General features: G+C 50.4%; 1 protein-coding gene across 8 annotated transcripts in view; it reads right to left on the bottom strand.

Annotated features, from left to right (window-relative positions):
* Positions 1-17637, bottom strand: part of ARNTL (aryl hydrocarbon receptor nuclear translocator like) — a 107604-nt gene that overhangs the window by 29795 nt on the left and 60172 nt on the right. For 6 of the 8 annotated variants that reach the window (XM_043902653.1, XM_043902636.1, XM_043902665.1 and 3 more), the window contains 3 exons: positions 5878-6006; positions 2890-3014; positions 2033-2179 (listed from right to left, as the gene is read on the bottom strand). In XM_043902653.1, the coding sequence (XP_043758588.1) occupies positions 2033-2172 (140 nt within the window). In that variant the 5' untranslated portion in view covers positions 2173-2179; positions 2890-3014; positions 5878-6006. Of the gene's footprint in view, positions 1-958; positions 962-1232; positions 1981-2032; positions 2180-2889; positions 3015-5877; positions 6007-15662; positions 15674-17637 lie in introns of those variants that run through there. The other 2 variants (XM_043902645.1, XM_043902673.1) reach the window with 2 other exon arrangements.

The raw sequence follows: 17637 nt of genomic DNA on the forward strand, positions 1-17637 counted from the left end.
CATATAATCTCATTCCCCCCACCGCACCCAACCCCCATCTTTCTGGATAAATGGAGTTTATTCATTTGTAAAATATATCAAGCATCAAACATACGTGGGTATACATGCTTCTGCTGCTGCTAAGTCACTTCAGTTGTGTCCAACTCTGTGCAACCCCATAGACGGCAGCCCACCAGGCTCTGCCGTCCCTGGGATTCTCCAGGCAAGAACACTGGAGTGGGTTGTCATTGCCCTCTCCACGTGGGCATATATACTGAATATCTATCTGGTGGTGCGTAAGGTGAGGAGGGAGCATCAAAGTGCCCATGAAGGACACTGAGTAGAACCCCAAGCCAGCTCCCAGAGGTACCACTGCTACCCAGTGCTCTGATTCTCAGCTCGGGGGAAGCCCTGAGCCCCGAGGAACTGGGACAGATGGAGGCATGGGTTGGGGACCACAGAGAGTCCTGGGGTCACAGAAGGATCCGCCCTCCCCTCATGGACTCCTGAATCCAGGTTTCACAGCACGTTGTGGGTTCAGTAGAAAACAGACTGAAATGCTCTGAGGAAGGAGTTCTAAATCCCCCAGGTGAGCTCACACCTTCCTCTAATCCCTAAATCATTCAGGAGGACACTGACTACCCTCTGGGCCTCTCTCCCTTCTCCAATCATGGCCCTACAAACATCATCATCTCAAGAGCAAAAGCAACTTTCTCAGGAGCACTGAGGTACGCTGCGGGCACTCAGAACAGTGGTTCCCAACCAGGAGCCCCTCCATCTCCTAACAGGCAGAGACTTTCTCTACCTGGTCCTGAAGTTTAGAAGAAATTCTACAGGCCACAGGGGAAAATGAAAAGTCCCTCTCCCTTCTGTCTAGACTCGTGTCTGCTCACTGAGGCAGGTAATCATCTCAGGTGAAGAGAAGCTCTGCCCTAAGGTAGGAGTTTGGTACATGAAGCTGCCAAGAAAGGGATGACACATGCTTAATTCATAGGGTGTCCATGAATTACAGAAGGCTTGCAGACTGGGGTCCATGCAGGAAACCTGGAAGTCCGGAGTGGTGACAAGGGTGGAAACCACAGATCTAGACAGCAGAGGTCTCAGAACATGTCAAGGGCTCCATCAGATAAAAACTCCACAGAAAACATCTGGTTTCCCTGTTGTGGAGTTAGTGCCATGGAAGAACACCCTCTTGGTCCTCACATCCGCTCTCCATCCCCTGGGCGGCTGCTCTCTTAATCATCTGGGCTCACTTACTCATAGCATCTCCTAGTGGGCATCTGACCTCCAGCCACCATGCTCCCCAAATCTGACCTGTGAACTTCAGCAGAAAGGACATCTGCTGTAAGGGGGCACACCTCCTTGGAGATTTTCTCTCATTAAACAGAAGAAAATTCTCAAATGGACATTTGGGCAAGATTCCTCGCAGTTGCACTACAAAACAAAACGTGCCTTTTGGATGTTCTATGCTGACATATTCCCTAGATATCTGTATAGATACAGAAGAGTTGACTGTAAGTGTGAAAATGTACTTACTCCAAAGAAAAGCCACCAAGTCTTAAAAAAAAAAAAAAAGGTGCTATTTAATGTAAGAGGAACACTAATTCAAATAACATTTTAAGGACAATGTCACTGCTCCTATATTGTTTCCAGAGATGACCTCTACTTTCTCATTCTACAAACTAAGCCATTGATGTCCTCCTCTAGAGAGGTCACTAGAGGTTATATCCATGGACTTAGCCATCTTGCTCAAAGGAGCAAAGGAAAATGAAGAAAGTGGTAAGAGGTGGAACTTGGCCTTAAGGCTATTTTTTTTCCCCTCAAAAATCTGGGGACCTCAGTGGGGAGCACAAAAGGAGAGTAAATGGCTCAGCTGCCTCCTGCTTGCAATCCAAGGGAAGATAAAGGGAAAAGTCAAGTCAGATCTTTCATTCCCATCCCTTTTCATAGACAGGATCCCTTCTTCCAGAAGGAATAGTAGGGCCCCTGGATGTTCATGCCCGTTAAGCTGACATCAAGGTTAGTCAGAGGAAGACAAGCCCAAAGGCCTTACTGGTAGTCTGTGGAGCTGCCCTTGCGTTTCCGGTTGCAATCCACGCCACCGGTGCCCAGAGGGCTGGAGAGGAGGTCGGTGGCACCTGGGGACATGAAGTCACTGATTGTTGAAGAAATGTCCATTCTCTGGTCGGCCATTGGAGGTCTGAAATAAGTACAAGGAAACAGGGGCGCATTTATTTCCACAAGCTTTTCTAAGGTGGTGGAGGACTAGGGTGGCGCTGTGGAATGACAGGCACTTCACGAGAGCACTGACATCTCTCTCACCCAGCCAGCTGGGACGAGGACAAGGCACTGCCAGAAGGACCGTCATATTTACTCCAGGAGTTATTATAGGTAACTTAGGCTCATCTGCTTGTTTTTTCTGACAAAGACACAAAGCTCAGAGAAATTATGTGGCTTCTCTTAGGGGCCTGTGCCAGGGCATGAAGAACTAAAGCAGAACCCAAGGCTCTAGCAGGTACAGCCCCATGTTCCACCCATGGAGGTGACCAAGTGTCCCAGATGTTCTCACAGTCTTAATTTTCTTTTGATCAAATCTAATCAATGCAATAAATACGATCTACTTGTTATCTCTGTATTTTTATTACAGCTTTTATCAAAGTTGTAGGAAAGCATACAATATCCTTTCTCAGCCTGTAAGTCCCACTTGGGAGTCAAAAAAGCAGTCCCTCCCAATCACTGATCCAGGCAAAGTCTGTCTATTCTCTGCCTGCCCTTTTGCATGTGGGATTCCATTTCAAGGAAAATCTTGCATAATGAAGTGAAGGCACTGCAAACATTTGCAAAGCATTTTGAGAATTCATATCTTAAAAGCGCAAAGCAAGTCAGCTCAAAAAAGAGACTGGCAAGTACCTTGCAAAGGACTCCAACTCCAAACCCAGGTGAAGGGGGCCGTGCACTGCCCACCGTTGGGGTCTGAGCTCCAGGCGACGTGACTGGGGCTGTCACTCCCTCTCTCTGGGCCTGAGTTTCCTCATCTGCAAAGTGAAAGGTGAGGGTGAGCTTTTGTTTCCACTGTGTCCACTGATTGGTGACCAGAGCCCTCCTGGTCACTCTCACCATCGTTGCTGGAGTGAACACTGACTATGCACATAGCTCTGTGCATTTGCGCTATTATCTCTTAGTATAAACTTCTAGAAGGAGGACTGATGGGTCTAAAGGGGACACACATTGTATGTTTTGCTAAATACAGAAACACTGTGCTCCAGAAAAGCACAATGACTTTTATACCCAGTAAAAGCTCTTGTCAATCTGAAGGAAAAAACAAAACCTCACTATTTTTACTTGTATCTTAAAATCACTATGGATGGTGTTTCTGTTTATAGGCATGTCTTTCTTTCTTTAATGTGGACCATTTTTTTTTTAAAGTCTTTGATGAATTTGTTACAATACTGCTTCTGCTGTTTATGTTCTGGTGTTTTGGCCATGGGGCATGTGGGATCTTAGCCCCCCAACCAGGGATTGAACCTGCATCCTCTGCATCGGAAAGCAAAGTCTTAACCACTGGACCACCAGGGAAGTCCCTATAGGTACTTCTTGGTTATCGCTGGTGCCCACTTGTGTCCTGTTTTCCTACCATACTGCCTTGAGCATCGAGGGCCTCCTCACTCACGCTCGCCTGGGCACCTGAGCCTGGGGAAAAGCACACAGCAATCCATGACTCCCCTGCTCTGCGACCACACTTGGGCTTTCCTCCTCAAACCTCCAACGTCTCGATTTTCACCCTTTGCCGATAAATCAGCTTTCTGCGCCACTGAGAAGAGAGGCCAGTGACCACTTCTACCAGCAACCTGGACACTGCCGGCTAGGACCCCACCCCAAAGCATGCTGAGCCCGCCTCTCTCAAGAGTGTGGACCATCCACCCCAACCCTGCATCATCCACATTCCGCATTCTCTTGCATCGCTTCTATAAGGACAAGAAACACACTGCAACAACTCTCATCTTGGGGGGAGGGAGGGGGGGAATAAACTCTTTTGAACTTGATTCCCTTCCAGTTACTGCCCCATTTCTTTGTTTTCAATTGCTTTTCTCTTCCTCGCTACAAATAACTCAAATCAGGCTTTTGTCCCCATCATTCCAATATACCGGCCCCTGCTGGGTTCATTAATGACCTCCTCATTGCTAATGCAATGGCCAGTTCTCCATCCCCTCCCGGCTTGGCCCATCAACACATCTGATAGAGCTGACCTCTCCTTCCTGGCTCTCAGCTTCACAGTTCTCCTACTTCTGTGGTCACTCCTCTTTGGTCTCTACAGCTGGTTCCCCTTGTCTCCCTCACCTCTAGGTCAGCGACCCATGGATGTTCTTGGCCCTCCTCTCTGTCTACACTCCCTCCCTAGGAGATCTGCCTAGTTTCATTGTTTTAAATAACTACCTATATTATGACAACTCTCATGTTTACATCTCCAGCCCAGACCCTTTCCTGAGTTCCAAAGCATCACCTTGATATCTCCCCTTCAATATACAAGAGAAACGTGAAACATCCATAACCAATCCCTGGTTGTCCACAAGCCCAGCCTCTTGGTCATGCCCAGGTCAGTAAGTGGTACTTCAATCCTGCTTGCTGCTTAGGCCCCAAACCTAGAAGTCACCCCTGACTCCTTTTCTTTCATGGCCTGCATCTAATCCATCAACAAATCCTAATAGCTAAACAGTCCAAAAAAACCATCCAAAATTCAACCACTTCTCCCCTTTTTCCTTCATATTTCTGCTCAAATGTCACTTTATCAGTGAAGTTTCCCAGGATAACCATATAACACGCACCCCCACAACTCTAACCACCTCAGTCCTGCTTAATTTCTTTCCATTGCCCTTATCCATATCTGGCCAGCAATAACCTACTTAATTTACCGGCTGTCCTCTCCACTAGATCATAAGCATCAGAGGAGTACTGACTTTGGTTTACTGTTTGCACCCTTAGTGCCCAGATCACGTTTCAGCACATAGTTAGCACTCAATAAATACATATTGAAAAATAAATAAATTTGTATGTTAGGAATATTAATCTTTGCTCATCATAGATGCTGTAAATAATTTTCTCCCCTTTTTGTCTTTTATCTTTGCTTATGGTGTTTGCATGTGATACTAAAAGTGACAGGTTTTAAAAACTCTTTTCTCACCCCCAAACAATAAAAATATCCTCTTCTTTGCTAACAGTTTCATAACTTAAAAAAAAAAAATTCAGTTTTAATCCACTTGGAAATTATTTTCGGTGCACTACTTAAGGATGGGAATTTCTAATTTCCCTCCAAAGAATACAGTTATTCCAACACTACTTACTAGATCTACATGTCCTGTTACCAGTCACTAGAAATGCCACTTTTCTTGACTCATTTTTTAGTCTGAACTTTCCATTCTGTTCCCTTGACCTGCTTATTTCCATTCTGGCACCACACTGTTGATGACTATGGCTGTAAAATACATTTTAATATCTCATAGAACAACTCCTTTCCCTCTTTGTACTTTTTGCTTTCAGAAATTTCCTGGCTAGTCTGATGTATTCTTCGAAGAGTATTTTATAAGCATTTAATCACACTAACGGCCCTGCTGTAGCTGCCGCTGCTGTTATTATCACCAATACTACTGACATTAAGAGAAGGCGGTCATCTGTGAGCAGAGCCCTACACTTAGGGTCTCAGTGCCCATCTGGGCCACATGTCAGACCTGGGATGCCACTCCAGCCCCCACCGCTCTTTCTGAACAGCCAGACATTTGCACGAGGTGGAATATTCCAGGTTTCAGGGATTTGGGGAGAAACCACACTTCCTAGACGAAGAACGACCGTCGGAGCTGCAAGGATAGTGTATCTAGGTGGTGGTGGGTAGGATAGGATTGTTACCTGAAGTTATGGTTCTTAAACCTCAGATCCACCTTGGGAGAAGCAAGGGGCCGCTGGACTTGTTGGTCACCTCAAAGCGATTTTCATGTTTTGTCGCTTCCTTTCAGGCAGTCAAGTTCTTCCAGAAACCTGCAGTGGGGCCCACAGGAAAAGAAACCCCAGACAGGTCACCTTGAGGTAGACACAGCTGAAAGTCTCACAGCAGCTGAAGGAGATGAGGAGCTCAATCATGACTCCCGATTACAGGGAGCAATGCTGAGCTCACCATCCCATCCTTCAGCTGCCTGTTCAACTCAACTGCAAACACATGAGGAAATATGCTGGGAGATATTTTCTGTGAAAAACAATGCCTTTAAAATTACTAAACGTAGATTCTTGGACACGGCCTTAAGAGGAAGAAGATAATTATATTTTTCATTTCTCCTGCTGGGTCAAGCAACAATAACAGTGAACGCTGACTGACCGTGTACTTGGCATCGGGCACTGTTCTTACTGCACTCACTTAAACCCGACAATAACTCTGAGCTAAGTATTAATACTACTGTTTCCACATTTGACCAAGGAGAAGATTGAGGCAGAGAGAGGTGAAGAAACCAGCCAAGATCACTCAGCAGGGGAGAGCAGTAGGGCTCCCGGAGCTACACCTGCCCCCGAGGACACTACTCAGCTCGCTCCCAAGTGAGTTACCTACACACACACAACACGGAACAATAGAAAGCAAGTCTTCAGGAAACATTAAGCCAAGACGAAATGCCAGCAGGGCCAATGCCTGAAATGGCTGGGAATGAGCTAAGATGTTTAAACAAAATGTCCCTGAAATCAAGTACGTCTGGTAGAGAAATCAGTTCTGAAAAGCTGCTGACGTCAAAGGGGGGCAGGTGGTGCTGCCCTGCCCACCTCCTGCTGGCAGGACACAGGGTCTCCTCCCTGTCCCTGTGAACCCTGAAAGGGGAACAGGCTCTAAAGAAGCCCCCTTATTCCTTCCCTGCTCCGCCTTGAGATGAAAAGACAGGGGCTTTAAATGGGGTTTTCCTGACCTTTCTGAAGCACAAATTCTGGCACTTCATGTTCCGCGGGCTAATTCTGGCCTCTTGGATAACCTACCTTGCCGAGATCATTACAAAGGTCCTCAAATGAGTATCCAGGGAAGAGAAAAGACCATGTCCTTCCAATTTACTCTTCTCTGCAGTCTGGTTCAGAACCCCTCCCTGTCTAACGCTGGTAACCCCATCTCAGCCCCTGCAAAGATGTGTCCAGGAATTCCAGGCTTCAGTCCCTAAGCCTTGTGGATACAGCAGTGGCACAAGGATGCAAAGTCCCCAGGGTAGGGCTGCTGGGGGCGGGCGTGCTTTTACCACACAGGACCCCATCTCAATCAGACCGGCATCCAGGTCCCACACTATCCTCCCAACCCCAAACGGGCGACCCAGGATCCACCCTGGGCATAAGCTCCTCTCCTTCCAACACCCCAGAGCCCCCGCTTGGCCCTTGGATAGGAGGGTCCAGCCACTTCCCTCCATCAGGGCTGCTCCCTGCTCCAGCCTTGCCCTCTCCTCACTGTGGTAAGAGGCAGAACGCCCCCTTGCTTAAAACATTTCAACAGCTTCACTGCTCGCCCAGGCCCTCCAGATAAAACCCCAAACACCTAGCAGGCAACACCAGGCCTCGGCAATGGGCTTGCTTACTCCCCAGCCCAAGCATGCGCATTCGCTGCCTGAGGCGCCAGGCCACTGAAATACTTCAGTTCCCAAGAGCACGAGGCCTCAGCTGCGTCCACGTGGTTTTGCAGGGAGCAGGCACGGCTCCCTTTGCCCACTCGGTCACCTGGTGAACTCCCGCGTGCCTTTCAACTGCCCTCAGGTGTCCCCTCAGGGAAGCCTTCGGCTCTCCCGGCGGCCGACCCTTCCCCTCACCCGCTGCGGCCCCGCCCCACGCCGTCCCGGCCGCCCCGCCCGGCCCCGCCCCCTGCACCTGGATCGCAGGGTTCCGCGTCTCCCAATACCATGCCTCTCGTTTTCTCTTTCCCCCACATCCCTGAAATTTAGATAGAGGTCCTCAGTACCAAACGCCCCACGAATTCTCATTTTGATCATTTTTTTACCAATGCTCAGATTTCCTTATAGAAATCATAAATGCTAACAAACATTTTAGCACTCTGTTTTGCAAAATCTAAACCGTATTTCTTATATGCTTGGACAAGGAAGCTGAATCAGTTGTGACAAATATTTTTGGGAAAACTGTTTTCTCTCCAGGAAGGTGTTCTTAGATATAAGACAATAAAGGAAACAACAAAAGAGACAAAAACCTTTTCTGTGCGAATTACCTCCTAAAAGAGGGTTGAGCCAAGGAAGGGGGCCCCAAGAGACCAAAGGTACCTGGGAGGGCGGACCCCAGCTCAGTGGGGGTTGGACCAGCCCTGGTGCTGCCATCCAAGTGACACATAGTGAGGATGCTCTGGGGAGAGCCCGGCCCTGGTCCTAGAGTGGGTGTCACATCTGTGCCCACCTCTGAGCTAGAGATTTCCGAAGGTGGGAGGGAGGCTCTCTGGGTGGCCAGAGAAAGCCAGGCATGAAGGGGCCTGGGAAGTGTGCCTGGGAAGAGCTTGGGTGCCCCCCGTCCCACCTCAGTCCCCTCGTGGTCCTCGGAGCACAGGAAGAAGATGCTCTGTGGTTCCACACAAAGGAACAAGGGGGCTGGAAGAGGCGGGTATGTCAACCACTGTTAGACGCCCAAAGGAGACCACCGCTCCTTCGAGCACAGCGGGCGAAGCCTCGCCCCTTAAGCCCACCCCTTAAGGAGCCCCCCCACACACCGTCCACAGCACGATGGCCACCGGGAGCCCTCCAATCACAGACTAGGCATCTCTCAGCTTGCCCTCCCTCTCCCTGCCCCAGCACCCCAGAATGACAAGAAGAGAAAGCGAAGTGTGCGGATTGTACTAAGGTTCAAACCTATCGCTGCTGCTCTGTGTGGGGAGTCGGCAGGCTGCCCCATGTCAGGCCCGGCCAAGTGACTCTCCCGGACAGATGAACATGAGTGGAAGGGACAGCGGCAGCCTTTGAACTGGCCCTGACCAACTGCCCCCTTACCAAGGGATCAGAGACTGCCAGATAGAGACTCCCCCTTTAGCCAAGGTCTCGGATAGATGGTAGTTCCAGCAAGAAGCAAACCTAAGCCACTCTAAGCCCCTGAGATGTTGAGGTAGTTTTCTATTAGGGTGACCAGCTCTTCTATTTGCCTCCAACCTTCCTATTTGAGCACTGGAAATCCTGCATGCCAGGAAACCCCTTTGTCCCAGACAAACCAGGAGGGCAGGCTCCCTGCTTCTCTCCTCTGTATCACTCATCCTAAGCCAACCGACAGAGGCAGGAAGAAGGAAAAACTGACTCCGATCCTGGAGCCACAGACCAAGCCTGACCTGGGAGGAGGGAGAGGACACAGTGCAGGTCACACTGGCAGAGTCTAATCTTCACAGTAACCTATCTGTTCCTCGTGGTCATTTCCAGGTAAGGAACTCAGCATTGAAGAGGTAAAGACATCTTGCCTAAGATGACACGGTTAACAGGTGGGGACTGAAATCCATGTGTGCACTGGTGGTTCTTCTTTCTTCTGCCACATCACTGCCCATCCAGCCCCCAAAGCCATCCCCACAATGGAAAATACAAATAGCCTAAAACGAGCACTCCTAGAGAAGGTATCAGGGAAGCGATGAGAAGACGCAATCCTGGTTCAGGAAAGCTACAGAAACTGTCTCTGGGCTTCCTGGCAGCCAGGGCAGAGAGGGAAAGGCTCAGCCTTCTTCCTTCATTAGGGTTACCAAAGAGGGGTACCTCTCTGGGAGACCATGGGACCTGAACAATGCTATGCCAGATGGCTCTGGGAAAATAAGCTTTGCGAAGGGACAGAGGGCCTCTCCCTTTATAAAACAGGACCCTAGTAAAAGCATGTCCCCCCTCCTGCCCCCACCTGCAAGTGTAACAGCTGGATGGAGCTCTATTGACACCACTTTTTGAAGAGCTAGATGTCACTGGGGTACTGGTTTTCCATGATGTGGCTTAATAAAAGGGCTTGGCTTAGGAAAATATGGACGATAGTGTATCAAAACCCTTGCTTACCCTTGTCTAGTCAGCTGCGTGCTCACTGATGGACTTCCTCACAAAACCCCCAGCTCCCTGCAAGGACCCCTGTGTGGCCACCTCTGCCTCCCCACAACCTACAAGGAGCTGGCCCTGGACGCAGCACCTGCTCCAATTCTCCATCATATTCTCGGCTTGAGGTTTCCTGTGGGGAGGAATGTGGAGTTGCTCTGGTCTGTTCCTATGGTGGTGGCCTTTGAGCAGAGATGACAGACTGAAGCGTCTCTGGTCCCCACTGCAAATCCCTCTGAGACCCTCTGGTTACTCTGACAGCTTGTGGGGAGTTTGGTTGCCTTCCTTTGCAACAGATGGATTTAGCGATCATTCAGTCATGAAACCAGGTGCCTCAAGTCTAAGGTAACAGGGGCTTGCACCAGTAACAAGCATTTCTTCAGCCCAAGTGGAAGCCAGGGCACCTGGACGCAGAGGGGAATGTTTAAGGTCACCTCAATCCTGATCACTGCAAAGGCAGCGCCCTGCCTGCCGGCGTGCAGCACCCTACGCAATGTCAGGGTGCACCTTCACTTCTGTTAAGTGAATTTACCCTAAATTTCCAGCAGGTGGCAGTCAAGTGTCTTGAGGAAGGAGTGCCTTTTTTTCTAGCTGTGGGGTGCAATGTAGGTGAAGTATAGGAGCAGAACAGAGGAGAAAACGATTAGCTTATTTGATGGTGGGGTAATGGAAGGAGGAGGGACCAGGGAGGAGGTGAGTCTTGAACCAGGTGTTGTAGATTTGCTTGGCAGGTTGGATAGTTGGAATGATGTTCTGAGCAGAGGAGAGTGTATTTGCAGTGGCTGTCAGGGGCCTGGGGAGAACCCCATTTGTGGCACTTGTGTACCCAGTCCTGCTGGAAGCTTTAGATGCTTGGGAATCCTGAAATCAAGCAAAAGTCAAGGAGCTTGCACTTGGAACTATGGGACTTGAAGGGCCTGTTGAGAGGGTCTCACAAGGGGCAGGGGATGTGAATGCTGGATTAGGTTGTAAACAAGGCTGGTCGATGTGGAAAAGATCCCCAACACCATGGACAGAGGAGAGTCTGCAGCATTCCAGTCTTGGAGGCCTACTGAGGGCTGTGAGATTCTGTGATCTAATTAAGAGGCACAATACAGGGCATACTCCTAGTCTAGCAATGGCGCTAAGTAAATGTTTGCTGAATGAGTGATAAAAGGAATGCCTTCTTAGACCTTGGCCAAGTCTATCACCGAAGTATAGGACGGAGAACAGCCGGAGGAACAAGCTACAGATGCACAGTGCTTTCTGGGAGGACCCTTGGTCCTGGATGGGGAGGCACAGACCACTAGTGGGACCAGTTTGGAGACTGGCCCAATACCAGTAGGCAGTTGAGACGCTGCCCAAATTGAGGTGGATCAGCATATGAAGGCAAAGCAGAGAGGTCATAAGAGAAGTGTCATAACTTTTTTTGACACTGGCTGAAGGAGAATTTTTATTTTATGTGTAGAAAGCAATGAGTGGACAGGCAGATCCAGATTACTCCTTTAACAGGTTTAATAAGAAAGACTGAAGAGTAACTTGGAGTCTCAGGAATGACCAATCTCCCTGTAAGTACCCATGAACCTCCTGAAAAGGGAATGGATATTCCTTAGTGCCTTCAATGCACCAGGCCCTTTATGACATGGTGGTTTGGAGCATGCTCTCTGCTGGGGGGTGATGGTTAGGGTTCAAATCCTGACTCCAGCAGGTTATCGGTGCCTGGGATGTAAATCTCATACACATGACCCTTAATTTGGTGTGTCATAGCCTCCTGACCTGGGAGATACGGATGACAATATATCCTGCCTCAGAGCTGTGGTGAAGATGAAAAGAGAGGCAGAAAGTGCTTAGTCAGATGTGCAGACCCAGAGCAAGCCTTGCCTCCCCAGACATTGAATATCTCCCCCAGGCCCTCCACTGGGCACCTGGGTGCAGAGGACAAAGAGGCCTGGATCTTTCTGGGGGAAGCAGCATGTGTGAGCCCCCCAGTGGCTTCAAATTCCATTATATCTGACACATGATAAGCCCTCCACGTGGAAACTATCAGTATTTTCTCATTTAACCATCACAGCAGCCCTGTTAGGTGGCTAATGTTCTCCCGTTTTAAAAATGAGAAAGCTAAGTTTCAGAGAGGTGGTTAGGTAACCTGAGCAAAGTCAGAAATTATACAGGAAGGTAGATGTAAACCCAGGTCAGTCCTATCTAAAGCCCACAGTCTTTCCACTATGTAGCATGGCCTCCATGCAAAATAAGAAGTGGGCACATTCCAGAGTATGCAGGGATTGAAAAATTCTCCACAGCAGCACTTCCCAAAGAGCTGTCACAGAACACCGACGCTATGAGACTTAAATGCAAAGACATGGGGGACGGGGGGGCAACCCATGGTTAAAGAAGCATGGGGAATTCTGTTTAAAGGCTGGGTTTTTCCTCTGCAGGGCTTCTAGGGACCTTAAACACGGCCCTGAGGGGGGCGACAGTCGGGGAGCAGCAGGGTCTCCATCTCCTCACAGGTGCTGGTCCCCACGCCTTCCTGCACCCAGCATCTAGCAGAGCTAAATGGGAGCTTGGGTGGGGCACGCTAAGGGGACGCTTGCTCTGCAGGATCACTCAGGATGCAGCAATCCTGCTTTCCCCTCCTTCCCTGCCCACTTCCATGCCAGAAGGTGCTTGGCATGGCTTTGTCAGTTTCTTGGCTCCTCTGAGAAAATCCTGATGTCTGAGGTCTCTGTCCCCCCTGTCCCCGGCCACCTCCTCTGCCCAGGGCACGCCCTCTGCCCCATGTGCCATCTGCCTCTCAGCACCCACGTGCATTCAGCACCCCCGCCGGCCGAGACCCAGGATTTCTCTGCACTGCCTGGAGGATGACAATGGGATCTGAAGCTTCTGGGGGGCTCACATGGGCTTCCTCCCTCAGAAAGATCCAGGCCTCATTCACCTCTGCACCCACGTGCCCCATGTAGGGCCTGGGGGAGATGCTTGATGTCTGGGGAGGCAGGGCGTGCTCTGGGTCCACACATCCTGGCTGCTCTGTACTGTCAGTTCTGGGAGGCAGCCTCCTGAGGGCAAAGCTCTCCTCCTGACCTTTAGCCCTGACACACCCCTGCATTTAATGATGGCACAAGGATAACCCCTCCCGCCCCCCACCAAGAAGGATCATTAACGAAAGACATATCAGCCTGGCTTCAAGTTGTTGTTTCTTTTCTTTCCTCCCCACCCCCCACCCCCACCGCTTCTTTTTCCTTTTTTATAAATGCTACAGACTAAGAGAATGTAGCTTGGCCCTAAAGACTCAGGGAAAGAACACTCTTTCCACCAAAGAACCTGCTGCCTGATGTTGGAAAAAAATTATGGAACACACCTGTATCTTGTTCTAAAGGAAACAAAAGGAGGCACTGCTGTTATTTGGTGATAAAGAGAAGGAGGGGCTTCCCAGGGAGTGCTAGTGGTAAAGAACCCCCTATACCAATGCAGGAGGTGGGGGTCTGATCCCTGGGTGGGGAAGATCCCTTGGAGGAGGGCATGGCAACCCACTCCAGTATTCTTGCCTGGAGAATCCCATGGACAGAGGAGCCTGGTGGGCTAAAGTCCGTGGGGTCACAAAGAGTCGGACACGACTGAAGTGACTTAGCACACACACACAAAGAGAAGGATGCTGGTGTTGAGGGGAAGCAGAAGCAAAGATGGGGCACTGAGCAATATTATAGGGAACAGCCTCACCTTTTTGCCTTGGCAGAGACCAAGGCCAACTGCAAGTGGGGAAGGACCTGAGGACTGGCCGGGGAGGGCTGTGTGGTGGGTGCAGGGCAGCAGAGCTCCCTGGTGGGCAAGGCCGTGTGGTGCGCATTTATCCAGAGATGCTCAACCACGCCTGTCACCTCCCCCGGCTCCCCAAGCTGGAACAGAGGAAGAGCCAGGGTTCCCCTCCTGCAGAGCATCAGGCAGGGGGGTGGACAAACAGGGGATGGCATGATGGGGACAGGAAGAGAGGACAGGGCAGTGGTCAGTCCTCTGAAGCCAGACAGCCTGGGTTCAAATCCCAGTCCTGCCGCTGACTAGCTGTGTCCTGGGCCAGTTCCATGACCTCTGGGAGCTGTGGTCTCCTCGCCTGTAAGAGGAGGATTCCTCTTCCCAGATTGAATGAGGCCAACGCACAAAAAGCACTCAGGATGCCTGTTGGCTTAACTGTGGTTACTGAAGTGATGAGCTGTGAGGTGAGACCAGGAGCAGAAGGCCGGGGGCTGGGCATAAGTTTGGAGGTCACAGAGAGCAAGCTTGGACTGCAAATCTGGGGTGAAGGGGCACAGAAATGGTGGGAGTGGAAGCCACTGGGGGAGAGGGGAGGGCCTGGCCAGTGGATAAGCTCCGGGAGTAGGAGGGAGAGGATGAAGGCGACAGGGAAAGACCTGAAGAGGGACCTGGGATTGGGGCTGGAGAACATGCCAGAGGACCACGTGCTGCAGTGGGCAGCATGAAGAGTGCCTCTGAACCTGAAACCGGGGATAATACTTTGAGAGTCCACCCCTTTTGTCCTACAGCCAGTGAAACTAAAATCAGAGCAATAACTGCCATGGGAAGCTGGGAAGACAATAACGAGAAAGCCAGATCAACAGGTAGTAATAACAAAACCGTAGTTACCAGGAAGATGAGACGGTGAGAGCAAAGGACGATGACGTGCCTGCAGAGATGGGGATACAGGGGAAGGGGGGCCAGCCGCTGACAGTGCCACCAGAACCAGGATGCACGGTGGGGAAGTGGGGGGACAGCAGGCTCAGAGGGGTCCGGGGACACCGTCCCGCCCACTGCAGGGTTGGGCTGATAGGGAAGGAGGGCTTAGACGGCCCCAAAGCCCCAAACCAATGCATCCAACGGGACTAACTAGGCACCCCTGTGTGCCAGGTAATTGCTACAGTGAAAGAACTGGTAATCGGAGTAAATTTCCACAATGAATTCCAATTCGGGACAGTTTTGTAATGATGAAGACACTCTGCGTGTGTGGTCCCACAATCCTTCACGAATCTTTCAACAGATATTCACTGAAAGCACCCAGGTGCCAGGCACTGCTCCACAGTAGGGCTGGGGTGGGGGACACAGACCCTTGTCCTCCTCTCATATGCATTCCGTGACCAGGGCCAGCAGAGGGATAAGGAAGTAAATGATGCTGGGAGATGGGAAGTGCTGGGCAGGAAAGTCAGCCACGAGGGCAGGAGGAGCACTGGGGAGGAAGGTGGGAGACATGGGGAGCCAGAGGAGAAGCAAGGAGTGTTCCAGGTGAGAGAGGAACCAGTGCAGAGGGCTGTGGTGGAGGCCACAGGGTGCTGGGCAGACCCCCGTAAGGACCTTGGCTTTGACTCTGAGTGAAACAGGATGGATTGACCCACTTGGGATTTAAGTCTGGCTGTGGGGTTGAGAAGCGAGGGGGGGATGGGGGACCCTGTGGGGGAGGTGCTGTGCATATACCCATGCACAGTGATGGAGGAGCTGTGTGTGTGTGTGCACGTGTGCATGTGTGGCTGTGAGTGTATATGGTGGGGGTGTGTGTGTGTGTGTGTGTGTGTGATAAAGGTAGCAGCATCACCAGTGAAGGCCAGTGTGTGGCTGTGAATGTATATGGCGGGGGTGTGTGTGTGTGTGTGTGAGAGATAAAGGTAGCAGCATCACCAGTGAAGGCCAGTGAGGAAACATCTAGAACAGTGAACAATCTGGGGAAAAGATGACACACCTCAGGCGCGGTCTGAGGAGTGACTGAAAGAATTCAAGGTATATTTTCAGGCAGGCGGTGCGGATGAATGGGATGTGAGGTCTGAGAGCAGCTGGGGCTGGGTGGCCACGGTGGGGTGGTGAGAAGCTGCTGAGTGTTGGATATACGTTGAGGGAACAGCCGGTGGGATTTCACATCTTTTCCTGGCGTGAGGGCTGTAGCCTGTCTGTGAACAGAACAAAGGCCCCCAGCCCAGGGGGCCAGTGGGAGAGAAGATCCCCCCTGAACTCCCCCTGCTGGGCCGCGTGCCCGTGTGTCAGCTGGAGGAAGAGGAGCCTGCCTGTGGTCCACCTAGCAGGGCCGGAGCCGACGGTCGGGGGCGTGCTGAGTGGGAGGTCTGCATCACAGACTGCACTGCGGTCCACGTACCTGCCGCCCGCCTTCCTGGAGCAGCGCCCACCTCCCACTGACTGAGCGTCACACATGCTGAGGACGGGGCTAGCCCTTACCCAGCTCATATGGGCCTCACGGCCTTCTGGGGAAGGTATTATGATCACCATCATGTAAAAAGATGGGACGGAGGCTCAGAGAGGTGTCGCAACTTGTCCAAAATCACACAGCCAGAATGGGGGATCAAAGACAGAACCCCGATGTGCCCAACTCCCGGAGCTGGAACTCTGCATACACTTTGTTGCTGTAGAGACTCAGCAAAGAAAAGCAAAAGCGATATCCCAAGGAGGAGGAAGAGGGCAGGGCTGGCTCTCACCCACCCGCCTCCCGCCTCTGGTTCAAGGATGCCCAAACGGGTCACAAGGCTGTGAACTGACCACAGTGCTGGGGGCACGGCTGGTGTGTTTAACTGGTTAAACAGTAAATCAGATGGTCCTTCCTGTTCCAGTTTGGAATGCCTGGGAACCTTTCTGAAATGCACTTGTCCACTTGCCTGCCCTGGCAAACACAGTTTGAGGGCGACCATTTAATTGTATGATGAGTGCCAAGGCCTCCTGCCAGTGCCCCAGATCTCAGATGTTCATCTGAGTGTTTCCTGACCCCAGGAATAACCCTGCAAGTTCCTCCTTTAACTAAAATGGAATCTGCTTGTTTTCTTTCATTGGTCTCTTTCCTACACAAGGAATAAACAAAATTTCAGCAATTTCAGTTTCATTTTTCTGAGCCTTAGCAACAGCAAGTGAGAGTTACACGTCTAAGAATCTCAAACAACGTGAGTTGTAGAGCTCAAGATACTTTTTCTGAGAAAAATATTCAGTGCAAGAATCACAACAAAAATGACGACACAAAAACTAGCAGTAGAAACCACGCACTGGGCTTTTATTTTGTGCCAGGCAGTGTTTTTCCATCTAGTTCTCAATTAGAAGTAACTAATCTCAGAGATTATATGCAGAGTACATCATGAGAAACGCTGCGCTGGAAGAAGCACAAGCTGGAATTAAGATTGCCGGAAGAAATATCAATAACCTCAGATATGCAGATGACAGCACCCTTATGGCAGAAAGTGATGAAGAACTAAAGAGCCTCTTGATGAAAGTGAAAGAGGAGAGTGAAAAAGTTGGCTTAAAGCTCAATATTCAGAAAACTAAGATCATGGCATCTGTTCCCATCACTTCATGGGAAATAAGATGGGGAGACAGTGGAAACAGTGTCAGACTTTAGTTTTTGGGGCTCCAAAATCACTGCAGATGGTGACTGCAGCCATGAAATTAAAAGACGCTTACTCCTTGGAAGGAAAGTTATGACCAACCTAGATAGCATATTAAAAAGCAGAGACATTATTTTGCCAACAAAGGTCCGTCTGGTCAAGGCTATGGTTTTTCCAGTGGTCATGTATGGATGTGAGAGTTGGACTGTGAAGAAAGCTGAGCGCCGAAAAATTGATGCTTTTGAACTGTGGTGTTGGAGAAGACTCTTGAGAGTCCC

Source organism: Cervus elaphus, chromosome 1 (assembly GCF_910594005.1).
Source record: "Cervus elaphus chromosome 1, mCerEla1.1, whole genome shotgun sequence".
In the NCBI taxonomy this organism is placed as follows: Eukaryota; Metazoa; Chordata; class Mammalia; order Artiodactyla; family Cervidae; genus Cervus; species Cervus elaphus.